The sequence below is a fragment of the Tympanuchus pallidicinctus genome, unplaced genomic scaffold (assembly GCF_026119805.1).
Source record: "Tympanuchus pallidicinctus isolate F22 unplaced genomic scaffold, pur_lepc_1.0 scaffold1, whole genome shotgun sequence".
Classification (NCBI taxonomy): domain Eukaryota; kingdom Metazoa; phylum Chordata; class Aves; order Galliformes; family Phasianidae; genus Tympanuchus; species Tympanuchus pallidicinctus.
Window position 1 is genome coordinate 71,857,141 of NW_026294618.1, and position 20,135 is coordinate 71,877,275.

The following is a 20,135-nucleotide window of genomic DNA, read 5'->3' on the forward strand; positions in this document are numbered from 1 at the left end:
GAGCCGCATCATCCACCAACTGGTGGCAAACACTTCCTGTCCCCCAGATAGACAGAGGACAGGTTTTGTAACATGAAAGCCACACCAAGAGACAGGGATTAACAGAGCTAGGACCACTCTTCTGAACTTAAGCCCAATTGGAACTTACCTAAAAATCAAAAGTTTGAAGTTCAGATGACCACATCTGTGATCACTCAAATGAAATATCCAGTATTCTCATTCTGATTTAGAGATACCCAGTTTAACTCCCCTTCTGTAATTATCTTTAAGTGTATTTTACAGCAAAAAGGAAATATACCCCCCCAAGCCACGAGTGAGTCACAACATACTAAAATAAAAGGAGTATGCAAACTTGTATTGTAGTTCCAATGCTGCTATTGCAGGTTTGTTTTGAAATGGTGCATTGGGGCTTTGCCTCTTTTTCAGAGGATTTTTATATCAGCTGTTTTCACCTCTTGAGATCTTCAGACATGTTCAAAAAACCCAAAACCTGGGTATTAACAGAAATCAGATTTGATCATCGAGCCAAATTGTTTAAATTCAGTTGGAAATTCCCTATTATTCATCACCCTGGAAAGATAGCCCTATATAGGCTCTATGCAGCAGATGCTTCACTTCTTTCTGCTTAATGAAGACAGACACTAAAATCAGTTTCTTTTAAAATTCCTGTGAAGGGTGCCCATGAACAATAGCACTAGTTGCATTTTAGAAGATGCTGTCAAAATAAACTGGATTATTATCTCTCTGAGAGAAGCTATAACTGATGAAGAGGGAGTGGACTGCCACTAATACTGAAAGTCTTGCTCTTCAGTCAAATTCATATTGCCTTCAACACCCTACACAAGTCCAGGCAACTCTTAAGTTTTTCTTCCTTCCATGGCAACATGTGTAATGCTGATATATTGTTTAAAGTAAAATTCTGTACTACTTACAGAAGTTGCCAAAGACTGCTAAGCTGTGAAGTATGGCACCTGCTGATATTGAAATGATAAACACTCTGCAGTGCATTACGTTAAATAAAGTTATTAAATCATAATTTTTAAAATTATATTGATGATGGAAAAGTTATTATGGAGGCATTCCTTAGTATTTTCTAGGAAGTGGAATTTGCAGAGGAAGAAAGCAGTTAAAAGGAGAAGCAATTAAGTGCATTTTACTTGCCTGATGATGCAAAAAACATTGCCACTCTCCTTTCCCAGAGCAACTAGTTACGAAACCTAAATGAAAGCTTCCAAGTAAATTTTCTGTAATGAAGCTAGCTGGTTTTGCTGGCAAGTAAGAGAGAAATCCTAATGCAAAGGAGAATAGGGCATAAAATATCTTGATGTCAGAGGAAAGTCTGTTAGGTAACTGGAAAATAAATGCAGCAGGTAAACTACCAGAATTACAGACAAGTTACACCACTTCATAATAAAAATTCTGCTTAGAGCTAATACTGGAGGAAAACCTGCAAGTGCCAGAAAGAGAAAAATCAAGGGATGACTGCTAAATTCAGGGACAATCCATACCTGGTGGAGGAAACTCAGTGTAAAGATACTGCTATTGCACTCACAAATAAAACACCTTACCACAAAATACTCTACAGAAGAGTAGCAGTACTGGTGCTTAACTGCCCTGTGCTACACTGTAACAGCAAAGGCTTTTCCTGGTGCCCAGCTGTTCCCTTTCAACCTCTTTCTGATAAACAAGGCAGAGACCAAGCTGCAAGTAAAGCCATACAAAGTATTTTTCAATGGACAACACTAAAGTGCAAGTGGTCAGGTAAGAAGGTGGCCTACAAGTCCTCTTGATCTGATAGTAGTTAAGGCTTCACTGATGTAGGCACAATACAATTCCTGTCCTTAAATACTGATGCCTCACAGCCTAAATACCAGTACTTAATAGCTTAAGCTTAATGGTGCTGTAAAACATAAACCAGCTGATGCCGTTAATAGTTATGACTTTTTAAAGATGTCAGATTTAAGACCAGCATCTTCTCATTACAGTTAACATTAATCATCATATGTGACGATATCCTTCCCATCAGGGCTTTTAGAAACAGTCTGTTCTGCCCCTTATATGTGCCATAAGCAAAATCAGCCAAGTGCTGCACAACAGTTAATGATAGAAACTCTTCTATATGGGATTGCTTCCACTCACAGTATGTTTTTCACTTCCTTTCCAAGTAGGTAAGAACAATATTGTTACTATAAATACATTTTCTTCTACATAAGTGCTCTTGATCCTTGTCCTGTTATATTTCCATGTAAGATTAAGGTCACCTGCTCCCACATTAGAAGCTTTTAGGGCAACGCTTGCAGCAGAATATAAGGCCTTTCTACAGCACAGACTTACTACATAACAAACATAAGTCAAAACACTGTTCTTTTTATTTCTAAAAAAAATACATGTCTTAAATTCCTAATGAATGGTAAACCATCTCTCCTCTGTTCCCTCCCCACATCTTTGCTATTCCTATTGCACGTGGCTTATACTGATTTGATCAATCATTAACTAGTCACTATAAAGATTAAGTGAGATGCCCTGCTTGCTATTCTGTAGGACTTAGTACCCCAGGTCTTTGTTGGAAGACAGCAGGGCTTCATCTCATTCCTGAAGCATTATCTAGCTGCAACTGCTAATTGGCAGTGACCTGTACTCCTGAAGTAAAATAAACCACATTAGATCTACTTTGAGGAGTTCTGTCTATCCCCTCATGACGTTATCCCATACATAAACTCACTTGCCATTATAATCAGTTGCTTCAGGTCAGCCTGTGGTACTGAAGGCCACAGATAGTGGAGGCAGACAGATGACAAAGCAGTGAAAGAAACAAGATGTATTCAACTGCCTGGGGAGGAGTGTAGGAGGAACCCCTCCTACCCCACAACAACAAGCTTATTGTTATTGTAGTAACTGCACTGCCCAACTCCAAGGGAAGGAGTATTTTGAACACAGATTACTTCCCCTCCTCCCCCCCAAAAAACACACACATTTACAGGAAAATCACATACCTTGACTTTGACAAGTCTTTTTGCTGTCTTGATCTTGGCTTCACAGAAGGCTCCTCTATACTTCGCACTCACATCAGTGCCCACTGTAAGATAGGGAGGCTCATCGATGGCCTGGAACAGAAAGGAAAATTGCTGATTTTAATTCCTGGCTACTGACAATAGAGCTGCCATTGTTTCACTAGCTTTTGTGGACAGAGTATTTACAAAACAGCACCCAAACCCAACAGTATATGTATGTCATAGCACTAGAAACAATGCTTGTGCAATAGCTACCATAAACATAATCATCTGACACCACAGTTGTCTGAAACAAGTCACTATCTGAGGATGCAGAAAGTAGATGGCCAATTCACTGCCAACTGAATGCTTCACCTTCTCCTATAATTGCCTCAAAATTTGATACAGCTCATGAACGCACTGGTGTTTGTTTTATTTCCCATAAATAAAAATGAAGAATGAAGCTGAATTAAGTAGAAAAATCTCTGAAGAGACTTGGCTTCTTTTACTTTTGAATAAAGTAAATCATATGGAAGGATGCTTGCCAGGAGTGTCCTGAGAGACAGAGTAGTGCTGGAGAACAAAGACAGGATGAACACTCAGCAAAGGGCAAGGGCCCAGATGAAAGAAGCGGCCCTCTAACAAGCAACAGGAGAAATGGGGAACATTAAAACAGAAAAACAGAAAATAAGGGAGGAGAGAAACAAATGTTTCAGAGTGCGGGGGAAGAATCAGGGATCCAAAAAGCACACAGAGAGGGCATGTCAAAGGCTCTGCTCCTTCAAAGGAGGGCCATATCCTCTCATCCAACCTCACATATTGTCATCTGGGAAAGGAGATCCTGAATGACTGAACTACCTCTCTCAATCATTTTGTAGAAACTAGGTCAGAAGAAAGAAGGCAGAGGAGACCAGCAATAGCAGTGAGCTACATCTCTAAGAGTTGCAAGCTTCCGTGCAGCCCCAAATAACAACTGGGAAGAGAGATTTAAGCTCTCCAAGCCCACGTTATGTTTGTGCATCTCAAGGGACTCAGACACAACTTACAAGAAGCAACTCTGGCACATTCCAAGATATCTGCAGAATATTGGGAAACAAAACTTGAAATTGGGACACATAAGATGCTGCAATGTTAACTACATACTAATTATGTTTTACCTTGATTCTTCCTTCAAGTCCAATGCTCATTTTCAGGTAACTATGTTGCAGACAGAACATCAGCAAACTTTTCAATCTGCTTGCAAAGACAATCAGAAACCTAAATGCTCTAATGAATCTTCCTCAACCTCTTGCTCCCTTCTCTGTATGTATACACAACTGCACCAGAGTAGTATAACCATAAACATCTATCCATTCCTACTACAAATTTAGTAACAATAAAACTCAACTGAGATTAAGTAGGTAGCTGTTAGCAGTGTGAGGATTCTGATATCTATTTCCTTCTTGCTTCTCTAACAGTGCTAACATACTTGCCTTCGAGGCAGGCTGCAATGCTTTTCTGTAACCTCTCGGAACGATGCTGAAAGAGGAACCTGGACAGCAGTAAACTTCATTTTGCTGAGTGCTCACAGTAGATCAAGTACAAACATAAATCTGAATGGGGAAAACAGCCACAGATTCTCTTGCTAAGTAAGCAACACCCTAGGAGGGGAGCATTCTCCTGTTCTCCTCCGCTTCTAATCGAAGAAAGTCCTCAGTGCTACAGTGTTGCTAAGTCCTTCAGGATGGTTGATCTTCCAAGAGTCAGAAGGAAGCCCGAAGCATTATTTTAAGAAGACAGACAGATCTGATCTGGGTCTGCATGGATGCACAAAGCTTGAATACTCCTATAAGCAAGCACTGTGAGTTTGTTGCGTCAGTACCTGTCTACACTTCCCTATGCAGCCAAACAAATGATCCCAAGGATGGATCCAACATTAGGTTTAGCTTATAGAAATTCTTCACTACTTCTGAAGCTGAATTAAAAAAGCAGAAACATGACAATCAATCCTGAACTTCAATTAAAAAGCAGAAGGGAGACAATCTGAAGCTGTGGCCTTGGTTAGGAAGTTTGTGATAGAAGAAGAAACAACTCCACAGCCATCAGCAAACTTTAAAATAGGATTTCAAAATCATTTTATAATGAGTTTATTAATTAACAATATTGATTAATTTGTTATTACTCTGGCTTATTTTGAAAAGCTTCTCTAAAAATTCTATTCATTTGAAGAATGAACATCTGGAAGAAATGATCCTTATCTCCATCACAGAAGTTCATTTTAATCCCTGGCCTAAATCTCCTGAAGTTACTTTTTAAAACAGTTAACCCCTTTCCATGGAATTCATTAATATTTACAACTGTAAGTAGATTAATTCTGAACATCAAACATATGACCATTTGTTTACCCACTGTAAGAATGTTTTCTAGTAAAGAAGTATTGGAGCGGCTTTTGACATGAAAATTTATACCAGTGAAACACATTTCTTCATTTGAATGTATAAATGATTCACAGTGGTTGAAGTATGAAATGGCCGTATGAAATCTTCAAAGGATACACCAAAGAAAAATTTTCTAGTTTCATCATTCCATTGAAACACATTAAACAATTCTTCCCCAAACCAGTCAAGCTTTTTGAAATCCACCCCTCATTCTGACAGACGGTACCAGCCGAAAATGGTAGGTTAAAACAACTAGAGAGATGTGATGTATCAGGGAACGCAAACAAGGAATGCAAACAGCAATGATCAAAGTCTGGCATTCATTTCATGTAATCCTGATTGGCAACGTTGTTATTTTCACCATCTCTAAATGAGTCACCTGTTCTCAAACAGGTTTTAGTCAATTCCACCAAAATTAGACAGGGATTAAAAATAAGTATACAGCTATTTTTACCTTTCTGTTATTCCTTCTCTTTGTGCTTACGTCACTTAATAGACATCCTTACACTCAGACTGAATGCATTTTTTCCCCATTTAATTTTGACGTGCTTCAGCAGGATTTGCTTTTATTCTTTCTTTGCTTTCCAAAGTGTTAAAATGCAGCTGAAATCTGAGAACACGGCTCACTCATCTTGGAGCACGCTGAGATTCTCTCTGCAAGTGTTGCAACCAACCCCTGAGGGAAAGGGGGAGGCAGCACTGAGTGCTCTAAAGCACAGAGTTCTGAGCTTCTTAGAAGTACCAAAGGCTTCATTTTGAGACAATTACCGGTCTCACTACAAATACTGGGCCGGGATCTTTGGCATAGAATCACTGAATCAAAAAGGTTGGAAAAGACCTCTAAGATCATCTAGTCCAACCGTCCGCCAACCACCAAACTAAAGCACATCTCTAAGTCCTACACCTAGCCCTTCCTTGAACACCTCCAGGGACAGAGACTCCACCACCTCAACGCACTTTCTGAGAAGAAATTCTTTGTAATATTCAACCTGAAATGCAGCCTCTACCTTCATTACTGTTGTGAAGCATGCTCGCCTGAGTTTCCTTTTACATCCACACGTAAAGTCCAGCATTTCATGAGCTACAGATAAGAACTGCCTTCTCAGCAGCCTATGATAAAAATCATCAATAAAGTTTTGCTATAAGGGAAAACCAAGAAGTATGCCCAGCACTCATCACTGCTCATGTAAAGACAGACCTAGAAGTTCTCAATCAGAGCAGCTTCAACACAACCCTCCGCCCTCTAGGCTTCCTTCTCTCTCTCTCTCTCCGCGTTCACACGTCTCCACATCCTCTCGGAACGCCTTTCAGCTCAGGCAGGAGCAATAACAGGCGCCGGCACCGTCCGGCAGCCCGTCCACCCGCACCCAGCAGCGCGGGGTCCCTCAGCCGCCGGCCGATGAGGGGGCCGCCCCGCCCCGCGGCCGCATCCCGCTCCATCCCGCTCCATCCCGCAGGTGCGGCGCAGCGCGGCGGGGGCGGGCGGGCCCTGCGGCTCTCAGCGCGGCGCCGAGAGGAGGGGCCGCGCCGCCGAGCTGCCACAAGTTTCCGCCCGCCCGAGCCGGCGCCCGGGCCGCGGCAGATTATGCGGGGACCGGCGCGAGACTAAATTCGGCCCCGTAAGGCGATTGCCTGGCAAAGCCGCGGGCCGGGCGGTCTCCGCACGCGGTACCCGAGGGGCGGTGTGGGCCGCCCTCACCGCGAGGCCGCCCGCGGCTCCGAGCGCCCAGCGGCGCTGCCGGGCCCGCTCTGCCAGCGCCTGGGAAGGAGAGGGCTCACACGGCCCTCCGGAACGTTTCAGAACGAACAGCTGAAAATTAGAATGTGAAATGGCAGCATCGTGTTTTTACATACCTCTTAAGGCTGCTAAAGAGGTCGGCTTTCCGTGTTTTTCTAGACATTTTCCAGCTACGTGGGATGAAATCATCCTCACGCCTCCCCTTTCAGCTGTGCTGCTATATTCAACTCCTTTGTGAAGCCTGTCGTGCCGCACCGCAGCCGCTGGAGCTGCTTTACATTGTCCTCTGCCCGCAAGCGCTTCTAACGCAGTGAGTGAATATATTATTCGTCTCCTAATCTGTATTCCTCTGCACCACACACAGGATGTTCCAAGTAAACCACATGAAAACAAGATTAAGCATTCAATCTAGAAACACAGCAGACGTGCTTAGCAGGAAAGCCTGCAGGACTGCTTTCAGATCCTCATGCAAAGAACAAACCGAGTCTGTATCTTCCCTTTGTCTCACAAAGTTTGAAAAGCCGGGACTCCCACCTCCCATTACTCATGCAAAGCTCAGGATATGCCTACAGTTTAGAGAACTCTTGTGTCAAGACAGTAGCAAAATATTTCCCATAAAGTCTAATGTAAAAAGTAATAAATAACTGATTTTAGTTTTTAAATGGTAATTTCGCATTTGTTTTCAATAGCAAAGGGTTAGGAAAAGCTTTAATGATGACTCAACAACCCCCTTCCCAGCCAGTATCCAATTCTCTAACTAAAGAAGAAAACTACAAGGCACAGCATCTTATTTTTTTCTTGCTCACATTAAGCAAGACAGACCATGGCAACACTTTCTTTGACACTCCATCCCTACTTATAAGCTATCTTTCAAAACGTAAAATATTTTCTCATTGTTTGTATATCTGCAATGCAAGTGAAGATGGAATCACCCAGTCTACAAGCAGAACCCTTGCAGCAAATGGTATCCTGGGCTCCATCAGAAGAAGCGTGGCCAGCAGGGACTGGAAGGTGATTGTCCCCCTCTACTCTGCTCATGAAGCCCCATTTGGAGTACTGTGTCCAGGTCTGGAGTCCCCAGTACAGGAAAGACAGAGAGCTCTAGGAGAGGGTCCAGAGGAGAGCCACAGAGATGATCAGGGGACTGGAGCACCTTCCCTATGAAGACAGGCTGAGGGAACTGGGCTTGGTCAGCCTGGAGAAAAGAAGGCTGCGGGGTGACCTCAGTGCAGCCTTTCAGTACCTAAAGGGAGCCTACAAACAGGAGGGGAATCAACTCTTTGAAAGGGTTGATAACAGCAGGACAAGGGGAAATGGTTTTAAGTTGAGGCAGGGAAGATTGAGGTTGAAATTCTTTACAGAGAGAGTGGTGAGGTGCTGGAACAGGCTGCCCAGAGAGGCTGTGGATGCCCCATCCCTGGAGGTGTTCAAGGCCAGACTGGATGGGGCCTGGGCAGCCTGGTCTAGTATTAAATGGGGAGGTTGGTGGCCCTGCATGTGGCAGGGGGGTTGGTGATTCATGATCCTTGAGGTCCCTTCCAACCCAGGCCATTCTGTGATTTTACTATTTCAATTACAATTCCTCAGTCTCACAAACTGGCATTAAAACACCCAACCAGCAATACACCCCACCACTACAGTGAAACATTCAGCCAGGTCCTTTGAGCTGTCTTCTCGGGGACAGCGCAAGCTGCACGTAGCTCATAACTTCTACTCCCATGCTGTCCTGCAGCACTAACACCCACCCTTAAGCCATTCAAGGGAGGTTCTGAACATCTGTGACAATAATGGCTTGAAGACATTCAGATGTTAAAAGAGCGCCAATTTAGGAGAGAAAAAGGGTAAGTCCAACATCTCCTAGACAAGCTTTAAAGAACCACTTTCATGAAAACGGAGAGGGAGAAATCTACAAAGAAACCATTAAAACACTTTCACCCCAATTACTAAGATACTTGACTTCAATAAAGATTATTACTAAGATTATTAACTTCAACGTTTTCAGACTCCCTGAAGTTCCACCCAGTAGCAGAGATCTGCCCACACACTGCAGAATCAGTCTCTTAATAAACAAAATTATTCAGTGCAATTACGGATGCAACTTCTCACTTACAGCTCAACCTGTTGTGGTTTAGGAGGACACACAGCTTCACAGCAAGAGCAGACGCACAGGAACACAGAAGCCTATTACTTAGGTGCAGCACTTACTTCTTAAGCCAGATAGCCCACCCTCTGCCTCCCAGAAATGAGGGCACTGCAACAGGAAGCATGATGAATTTTTCTATTCACTCACCAACTACAGCACAGAAAGAGGATGGTTTCTCATATGGAAAGACTATTCCACGAAAGCATAAGAGAGGGCTTTTAGGTAAATTTTGTTCTGACTGCCGGTCAGAACAAGGCTCGATTGCTTTGTTGCTGTCGTATGGATCACAGAAAGGTCAAACCTACTGATTTTGAAGTATATGAAGAAGCGTTGTTCAGTGCTCTCAACATTCTGCTCACAAATCAAAATTAAGCTAGGAGCATCCTGATGAAACTGAACACTTGCAAATCCAAGGGGAGGAAGGGAGGCTTTTTGTAGCAGAAATCAGTTCCAGTTTCCATTGAAAAATGGTCAGGAAGTTTCAAGTAACACCTCACCAGCTGAAAACATACCATAATCGTGGCATAACGTTTTTTCATGTTTCTATTTAAGTTGGAAGCTAACAGAAGCTAGTGTCCAGATGTCTGAAGTCATAAACCAACTTCTGACAGTTTTTAGAGTTCTTTACAGGTGTAAAGGGGATATTTTCTTTATTTGAAATTCTCCAGTTAGCACCATGCCTGGCTTTTTCCAAATTCTGAAAGGCTTCAAAAGGCACAAAAGCTGATTTTCCCCTCCAAATAAAAATGGGCCATCTGGCAGATTTACAGGTTCTACGATCATGAAGGACCTAGTGACCCAAAACAAGAGGATCAATCCAGTAACAACAGGCAATACTCCCTTCTTATCCAACGTTATATGTTTTAAATGCAACATGGGTTTTCATTATTTTTACTTATTTGTGTAAAGCTGGATTTCTCTGGAACTAGTAATCCCATTGCTTTCGTTTCTTTTAAATTTTGGAGTGGGGTCTTAAAACTAAGATAGGTTGCTAGATATAGAATGGTAAAAATATTTGTGCTCAGACAGTGAAAAATATGTCAAACACTTAAAAGTCAGCCTATCTTCATTTTAGCCAAAGAGCAACTGCTTTCTCCATTCAGAAATTCATGGAGTAGTGGCATTTTCAAACATTTAAACTGTAAGTTACAAAACAGCAATTCCATACAGGTCGCTATGCTCAATATATATGTATATATATAAAATACATATCTAATATATATATATATTCCAACACAAAGAATGCAAATCACTGAATTTTGATTCTAACTTGATTGCAGACTTCCTGCCCGCATCCACACAACTCAGCAGACATGTAGCAGCTTTCAAGTCTGGCAGATTGTGGCTACTCTGCATCCTTCTCAAAGGTGAATAGAGATTTGATGTTTATACAGTGCTTGGAGATTTTTTAATTTTTTTTTTTATTTTGAGACTTTTTTCCTACATCAGTGTAGCACACTACTCCATAGCAGTGTTTTAGTTAACCAAACACTGCCCATTTTTCTCTCTAAAAAAATAAAAATTAAAATGAAATATATCACATTCCTTTATCATTCTTTATATAGGTCTCTTTCCTTGTTCTGTATTGCTGAAAGACCAATGCAGGAAAGATATTTTGAATGTCTGCTCCCCCTGCTTCATGCTGCATATAAAAATCTTTTTTCCCCCTAAGTCAATCATCGCCATAGTTACCAGACTGCAATTCTCTGTAAGGTTCAACCAAATACTCGATCTGTTTAGCATTATACTGCAGTACTGCAAATGGTACGGCTTCATTAATTTTGGTCAGGCCTGCTTTTTGGCAGCTTATAGCAGTATGTGCCAAGTGAGGTCTGAGCATCAAGTTTCTACATGTAGAGACGAAAAAAATAACTTGATAAAAGAAGTTATCAGTGAGAGACTTTTTAGACAGAGATACTTGAATGACTTTTCTGACCTCGTGTTGCAGTGCAAGAACCAAAAATCCGTCATATTTGAATGCATTCAAGTAAATGTCTCAACAATATGTTTGTTAGAATAATGTAATCAGGTTGTCCCTGTCTGTCTTGTATTTGAATATTAAGTTGGATCTCTCTTGACAAATACATTTACACTTCTTTTTTTAAACTAAAATTTAAAAGCTACAGACAACACTTCATAGCACTGTTTAAATTTACCAGGTCTGGACAACTTACCTCAGTTTTAAAATCATGCCATAAAGCTGGAAACACTGCGAGGTGTAGAAAACTTGCTATGTTTCAAAGGATTGCAAAGAAGAGAAGCTAACGATACGCTCATGTTCCAAATCGACTGGAGCAAAGATGTGATGGTTTCAAATGAAACAGTGCAGACTTCCTGAGCAAAATAATAAAGGGACTAGTACAGGACTACTTGAAAGCTGAAAGATCCATCTTTAAAAGCAAGCAGTGAAATTAATTCTTCGCCAATGCGTCTATTGCCAGGCAAAGATAATGTAACGATTTTATTTTTCATATGTAGTTCTTAAAAATTCAGTGCAAAAACATAAAGAGCAGTAAAACCTGTAAGTGTGAAAGGAACTGCTTGTATTCCACAGCACACCTATTCAAAATCAGATTAAAACAGTCATTCGGTTATGAGAAAAAAAGCCAACAGTGTTTTCAGTTAAAAACAGGAATATTGAAACTGATATCAGGAACACAAACTGTGAATAGAAATTAAAAATCAGATCCTCATCTAAGAATTTTGGGGCTGGAGTGGGGAGGAGCGTTCCATTGTAACTGTACTATGTTAAGCTTCTGTTTATCATCTACTTTTAAAATATTTTCTGAAGTTTAAATCATCAGGAACAAATTCATAACAAATTGAAAAACAGAGCCTTAAGATGACCGTAAACCACAACTTCTTTTTCTTTGAGCAAAAGAAAACTTCTTGCCTTGGCTTATTTACATACTTACAACAACTCTTATACTCTATACAAATTATTGGGAAGAAAAAGTGAGGGGAATTTTATTCATGAATTATAAGAGAAAGGCAAAGTTGAAGGGATGGCATGCACTCATGCAAAAAACAGCAGTAGAATAAGATTTGTAGAACACTGATTCAAGTCATTTCACTAAGTACAGCCACCATTTTCTTAGTTTTATATTGTTTAAGGATGTCTTGATAAAATTATACTATGAAATCTTTAGCATTTGCTTTAAGATGTTACTGTATAGTTAGCATGAAAATCCAGCTGGTACAAATCATGACTGTAGCTGATCTGTAGATTAGTACACAGTTCTGGTTTTTTAAATATCACATTTAAAAAAAAACCAGTCACAGAAAAACACAGTTTACTTACTCAGATGAAGACTGACAGGTTGCAATTTTTATTGTGGTGTTGCCATTATTGCTAACTCTGAGAATGACAAACCAGCACCAGAAGTAGTTGCATGTAGCTTTGACACCATCAACTAGCACAAAAAACCAAAAAGTGAAGACGCAGCATTTCTTTCTTACTGATTAGAAAGCAATCCTAAAGACAGGTTATCTGGCAAATTACAGATCCACACATCAAAGCCTAACATTCACGAACTAAGAATGTGCACACAGTCACTGCACTTTGGTTACTCTGACAAAACGTGTTCACAGCCATGTGGCCATTTTGTGCTACCATGCTTCCAGTAGCTGTTCATGTGCAGTTGTACATACAGCAACACAAGAAATCTTAGAGAGAAAATCCCTCTCCTGCCTATCATGCTACCTCAACTGCTGCCCAATCACTTCACGTAAATTTTCTGGTCAGGGACAGGTCATTCAAGGAGAAACTATGAAAATGAGTTTAGAAAATAACTACAGTGAGACCAAAATAACTTAATCTAACCAATTTATTGAAGACTAAGTTCAGATGGATGAGATCCTTGGCAACACCAAACAAACTTAATTACACATAAAAGGTTAGAAAGGCCATTCCTCAAGGCAGGATAATTTTAACTGTATTATTCATAACAGATGTCTGTCAAATCTATTCTTAAACTCAGGGGTAAATATACCATACTCTCTGTAGGCAATATATTCCAGTGCTCATACAGTTTTCTGTATCATCTCATCTAAATTTTCTTGGCTGCTGTTGTCTGCCTTATCAATACTGCATACAGAGAGCAACGTGCTTTTACTTTCTCCGCAGCTTTCACATTCAAAGAGATGCGATTCCTTAGAGTAATCCCATCTCTCAAAGGTAAACAAAACAAAAAAGCAAGTTACTGAGAACATTTTAATTATAGCCCTTATTTCTCAGGCACTTCATATTTCTAATTGCTTTCCTCTGGAATCTGTTCAAATTATCTCACATCTTTCTTGAAGTTCAGTGCCTAAATCCAGACATGGTGTTTCAGGTACAGCCTAACCGCTAGGCAAAAGAAGCTAACAGACTCTTTCACAGTTTACAAATGTTTTTTTACTTTCTAGCATGAGATTCGCCTTTTTGGCAAGGCTATGGTATTGTCTCACATTCCATTTATTTTTGGCTACTTTATTCCCCAGAACTGCCCCCAAGAGGAGGAGGAAATAGGATGCATCACATTCCATTTTCAATAGCAGCAAACTGCTAATGTGGCACATACCGTGCCATGAAACTCTAGCAAGTGTGCTGGCTGTTGATGGCTCCCCAGCTCAGCCTGTTGGCTGTTTTCAATCTCAGACACTAAGAGCTTAGATTAAGAGGTAGCCAGCGCAAAGTTCTGAACCCTCCATCCCAGGAACCTTACCTTATTGAGTACAGCACCTAGTTTGTGACTCCACTGGATTGAGGCTACTGCAGAACATGGGCATCACCACCCTAAAGGCAGTGAAGTGCCCACAGAAGTTGCCCGTAGCTGCAGACAGGTTTTGTGCTAGACATCTAGTAAATCCCTGCCTCAAGGATCCACGTACCTGTGCAGTCCTCTTTCTGCCCAGCAGCCAAACACCTAGGGTATGTTTATAGGACAGAAGAGACTTCTGCAGTGCCCCAGCTCTTAAACTTCAGAGAACCACAAACACCCACAGGTCAGCCAGCTGCAGCCCCTCATGGTTCAGCCTGTAGTGCCCCTCCTCTCTCATCACACAGCAAAGAAGCAATGCTGGAAGGTTCCTTCACTGTGCCATTGAGGGGGTTACAAAATCCCATGGCTTCAGGATGAACAGGGCTTTTTGGTTTACAAGAGAAAGGTAATATTTTTTGTAAGTAGGTACTTGAAGGGATCACAAGAGATGAAACAAATATTCCGCATCTTCAAAAGCTTGAAATCAACAGACTTACTAGAAATACATGTTCAAGGACTGAGCAAGTAAAGCTCAAAGAAGTAATTCAAGCAAACGCTATGGGTATTGACACTCAAATTCTGACTCATCAAAAAACTCTGATAATCAAAATATATTGCAGTAAAGGCAGCTACTGAACAGGAGGAGCTTCTGAAGAGTTATCAGTGCTTTTAAAGATCGTATAATTTACAATTTGTACTAAAAGGCCAATCAAAACTACCAGGAAAATCCATTCCATCCTTCTGCAGCAGAAGAAATGCCAGCTTTACCACTTCTGATATGTGCTGATGTGTGTCAAAACTCATCCTGCCACCCCCAGGCACTTGTGTGATGTCTCAGACAGACAGGAAGCACGCACACGGTTTTGTCTGTTTAGAGCTCTGCTTAATTATCATAATACTAATTTTAAAAATACACTGTACAAACAACTCTGCTGAGCAACAATCTGTTCACTTCTTCAGTTTCAAAAACCAAACTGTTGCAGCCAGTCTCCCACTTCCTCTCAACAAATTATCTAGGCCAAAGCTGGCTGCCTCGTCCCCATATTCACTGCTCTGAAACCCTGCAATCTTGGGGCTATTACAGCTGTGGTTTCTTAGACTCAAAGACATCCATTATCATGAATTACAATTTCATATGCATTTTTCTTAGTACTTCCACACACACACAAAAAAGCCCAACAAGTAACACACCGTGTAGTTAATACAGTTTCTTATTAGGTTTCTGAAATTGCAACATTCATAATGCTTTATCTTTTAAAAGCATAGAATAAGCCCTTTAGTTAAACTCAAGAAAGAAGAAAAATAGGTGTTATTACAGAAAAAGGAATCTGATTTTAAGCACAAGATGACTAACACATGGAGCTTTTGGTACATTTGCAACCCAAAGTATGCAACTACCTATGTAAGTAGCAAAATATTTATTTGTCTTGTGTAGAAACGTATGAGCTGACAAAGTGAAATGCAAATAGTGAAGCAGTACAACATGCCTGAGCGTTAGAGAAACAGGAAACTTGTAAAAGTGCAAGAGTTTCAAGACTTAACTAGCAAAAAAGTGTATGGCTTCTTTATATTGGGAATCTGATGCAACACAATTGTTCTGAAAGCAAGTTGCATTCATTTTCTTGTCTGCTCCTGCTAACTTAATCATCAGGTCGTAGTTTTGGTCATAACATGGTATCAGAAAACCAGGTAGGTAAAAAGAGTTAAGCCAATTCAGTCCTTTATTCTGAAAGCCAGGTATGCTGTGATGGACTCTAAGATTTCTGACCTAGGTTAAGAGAAGTAAAAACAAAAAATAAAAGATGTAACAATTGAAAAACAAAATATTTTTAAGCCGTCAGTTTTTGACAGGTGCTACCTGCTGCCAATTGTAGTTTGTCCTCAGTTCAGATACAAAATCTGAGGAGCTAGAGGGCTACAAACTCAAAACCAACCCTTAGAGAAAGCCTGCTGCTTCATGTTTCATTTCAGAGTTGCATTAACACCTTGGGAGTGTAAAAGGAGAAGGCCTCGATGCTCTCAAACTCACAGAAACATGGATGATGCCCTTCCTTTTCCATCCTCCCTTCTGCATCAGTTCTGGTACTCCTTTAATCCAAGACTATGGTGATTCAGCTCAACAACTCCACAAACAGCTATTTGTTCCTGTTACTTCTGTTAAATTAGAGTGGTTTGGGTTGTTTTTTAGTTTGTTTTTGTTTGGTTGTTGTTGTTTCTCTCCCTCTTTTTTTTTTTTTTTTTTTTTTTTTACCACTTTGATGAGTCAAATCACTTCCCTGTGTGATTAAACACCAGAGCTAACAAGATTGAAAACAGTGGATATACCACCATGTCTCAGAACTTTACAACCATCGACAAAAATGTGTGATGTTCTTACAAAAAATGCAGAAAAAAAAAAAAAAAAAAAAGACTTCCTCTTCCCCATCACACGGTATCACTTTATATTTACTTTTCCATTGCACACACTACATTCTTTCTCCCCCTCAGAAAAAAATTGAAAAAAATAAGTGTATGAAGCACTAGCTGGATGGGGAAAAAGACATTTACTATACTGCTTGATTATTTTTAAATAACTAGATTATCATCTAACTGCTTCTTCCTTAGATGATTCCCCTTAGGCTAGGTTGCATCTTCCAGTGCAAGTCAGAGATCTGGGCATCCAACAATGAGCTTTCAGTCCAACATCTGCACTAAACCCCACAAGTGGCTTTAAACTGAAAGCACTTCAGTGCTAAAGTACGCACGAGGTCAAATGTAAGTTTGTATTCAAAGTCTAATCTACTTGGACAGCATTCAAAATAACAGTTTATGTTAAGTTTTATATCCATTGCACACTATTTGCAAACAAAGCAGGTATTAGCTTTTCCAGGGAAACTTTTTTTTTTTTCCCCCAGATGAGAAATATTGATTCAACTGAGCAGTCTGGGGGAAACAGACTGAGTGTTGATTTTGTTGTTGTTTTAGCAGAGAAGTAGCAAAGCACCATTACTGCTGTATTACAGGAGTAAACACATTCATTTTATTAATTTGTTTTGTAAAATAATGAGTCCAGAATAAACCAAGAATTGATTTCAAGATGAACTTCAAAAGTTTCATAATTTCTCACTAAATAGTAACTTGACTTTGTTCGTTTTACAGATAGAATCAGTTCTGTCAGAAATAACACGGTCTCATCTGACATTTTAGAAGTATCAAGTTTAATGACTGCACTACAGAGAAGTACCATGACGATGGTGAGTGTTGAGACAATCTTTAGAAGGCAATCCAGGAGTAGAGCTCTACAAAAGAACAATGAAACTCTCCAGACCCACACAACTGGATAAGCATGAGGACAAGTCACTGCCTGGCACAGGGAAGGATAGAACTCCCACTCCACTGAGTTTCAACTGGAATGACAGGCTCTGAAGTGCGCTGGATTCAGAAAGCTTTGGTTTCCGATTACCCCCATTAACAGTAAAAAAGATCAAAATATGAGGAAACATTCTTTCAAGTATGTCCTGAGTTCTGCGCGTTTTTACCCTGGGCAACCCCTTAACATCAGGTGACACAACACACATGCTCAGAAACATGCCACAGCTCCAGGAACATGGCTCCCCAAACCTCCTCCCTCCCAATCACAGAGACTGTGGCCAACACTGCTATTAAAATTAAAAAAAAAGCAACTAACCAACTGAAGGAAGACTACACTACCAGTGTTTGAGTCAGTTACACTTCCTGCACCTGGTTTCTTCTGCAGGGTTCAGACCCAGTGAAAAGATAAGTAAGTCCCCATTTCAGACTAATATTAGATCAAAAGCATGCAGCACAAAGATATCTTACCTGCAGGAAGAAGTTATTCTCTCCACAACCTTGATTTTTGCTCTCCTTTTTCCCCAAACAGGTGATTTACATCTCAGATCAAGTACAAGGCTCGGATTCAGTAAGACCCATCAAGCACATGCCACAGGGCCCGAAGATGCACTTGAGAACACTCACAGCACTCTGCTTTGCTTTCCCCTAACTGGCTCTACAGAACTGTCCTCAAATTTCCTCACTCGCTCCAGCCAATCTAGCACACACAGACCAACAGTCTCCCTTTCGAGCTCGGTGCCAGTAATAACTTAAGATTTTAGTTTGCAAACCAGCCAAACTCAAGTATTTTTCATTTGTTTTGGGTTTTGGAAGATCTTTGAATTCAACTAAATACAAACTAATCCCTAGGCTTTTCCTTAAGTTTCCGTGTAACTGAATCCTTTTTTGGAACATTTTGGCAGATCTTCACTTCTGATCTGAACTGGCCTTGTGTTCTAGTCAGTAACCTGCTACACTTCAGTCTCCAGAGGAAAAAGTTACTCAAGAGCTAACAAAGTACATCTCATCTGGATAAAACTACTATGCTGAGAGTGCAATATTTTGGCTTAAAAATACTTAGCCCTTCTACTTGGCTTTCCTAGAATCCCCTCTGCAACAACTGGGCATTTGAAGCCACTAACACAACTGAAAAAATCTGAAATGAAGTTCAAAGGCAAATAAGCAAGAAAGAGCTTCTAAAAGAAATGCACTTAATGGCCAATTTTCTATATATTAAAATATACACCTACATGTGGGAAGGCACATAAATAGATACCACCTTGACCATCATTACATTTGCAGTGTAAGGTTTGGCAAGTGGATATTAAAAGCACTATTCATTATGGGCACATTTGTATGGTATGGTTTGTGAGCTCAGGCAGCAAACCTTCTTCCTCAACCCAAAGTGAAGACTTTGCCAGCCTGTTTCCCCAAAAGACATTTCTTTTTATATCCCATTAGCATATAAAATCCTCAGTAGTGTCAGATGCACGACTTTAGAGATGAAGCAAGCAACAAAATGCTTGCCTCTTCTTCTCTCAATTCCAGCCAGGGGGAAAACATTCACATCATTAGACAATTGCATGCCTATGGCATATTCCTGCTGTCCAAACAAGTGCAGCTTCACTATTTCTGTCCTAGGCCCAGTACATTATTACAAGACTTTCGATTTCATAAATGCTTTCATGAAGTTTCCCACAGATCTCCAGAGCTCACAACATTACATATGCTGCATAAGAGCATCCTCCTTCAATATTTTAATTAATGATTCCAGGCATTTGGTGTTTTACATTCTTGATTTATATTTTAGTGACTTCTGCAGACCACCTTTTCCTATGATTTTTCCCCTTCCACATTAAGAAAAAAAATATCTCCGAGCTTCCTATGAGGAGGGTTATTTTTCCAATAAATGAATATTTCATTTAAAATCACATTAGTTAGGATACAACTGGCATGCACAAACTACACACAGAAAACCACAGCAGTACCTCAAGCTTAATACAGCAGAGACAATACCCATCTTTTTATGATTTCTGGAGTACACCCTAGAACTGCCTGTAAGCCCTGCTACAAAACAGAGAAGTATCTGTATCCAGAAGGGAAGATATTACCTCTTTCAAAATAGTCAAATTATTCCTCAGCTTCTTCTCCCAATAAAAATGAGGGGGCAAGTAATGTAAGGTACCTACCACCTCATGTACACAGAAGGGACAGAAATAAATGTAAGTAATTCCAGCTACAAAAGGACAGTTGCATTAGACAAAGTTCAAAAAAACTTCAACATACAACGTTCAATTTCACTTTCAAACTCTACGAGTTACAAGCTCCTGAACAACAAACAGACCTACCTATATCTTCACAGATCACAAGAACAGATCTTCAGCAGAACACAGGGCACCTGCAGACAACTGGTTGGAAACCTCTGCTCCAAGACACTCAGAAGACAGCTTTTGGAGCTGGGCAGAAGCAAGGCTGAAGACAAGTGAAATACGAGTATGACTACACACATACACTCCGTACAAAAGTGTCCAGGCAGCACTGACACAGATTCAAATCAAGTTCAGCCTGCTGCTAACAGTTGGGTAGGCTCCCAGTCAAGAAGAGCAGACAGTAGATGAGTTAAGAGCATAGCAGTATAACCACATAACGAACTATCTGAGCCTGGAAGAATAAAGAAACAAAATTATTTGCTGTTAAGTCTACTAACATCTTTTTTAAACCAGCACCTTTTGGGCATACCTGCAACTCTGGAGAATATAGACGTGGTAACTAAGC

The 20,135-nt window shown here is 40.5% G+C and overlaps 1 protein-coding gene across 3 annotated transcripts in view; it reads right to left on the bottom strand.

Annotated features, from left to right (window-relative positions):
• Nucleotides 1-20,135, bottom strand: part of ARID4B (AT-rich interaction domain 4B) — an 85,043-nt gene that overhangs the window by 51,971 nt on the left and 12,937 nt on the right. For all 3 annotated transcript variants that reach the window (XM_052671773.1, XM_052671781.1, XM_052671764.1), the window contains exon 3: nucleotides 2,994-3,104. In XM_052671773.1, the coding sequence (XP_052527733.1) occupies nucleotides 2,994-3,104 (111 nt within the window). The remainder of the gene's footprint in view (nucleotides 1-2,993; nucleotides 3,105-20,135) is intronic.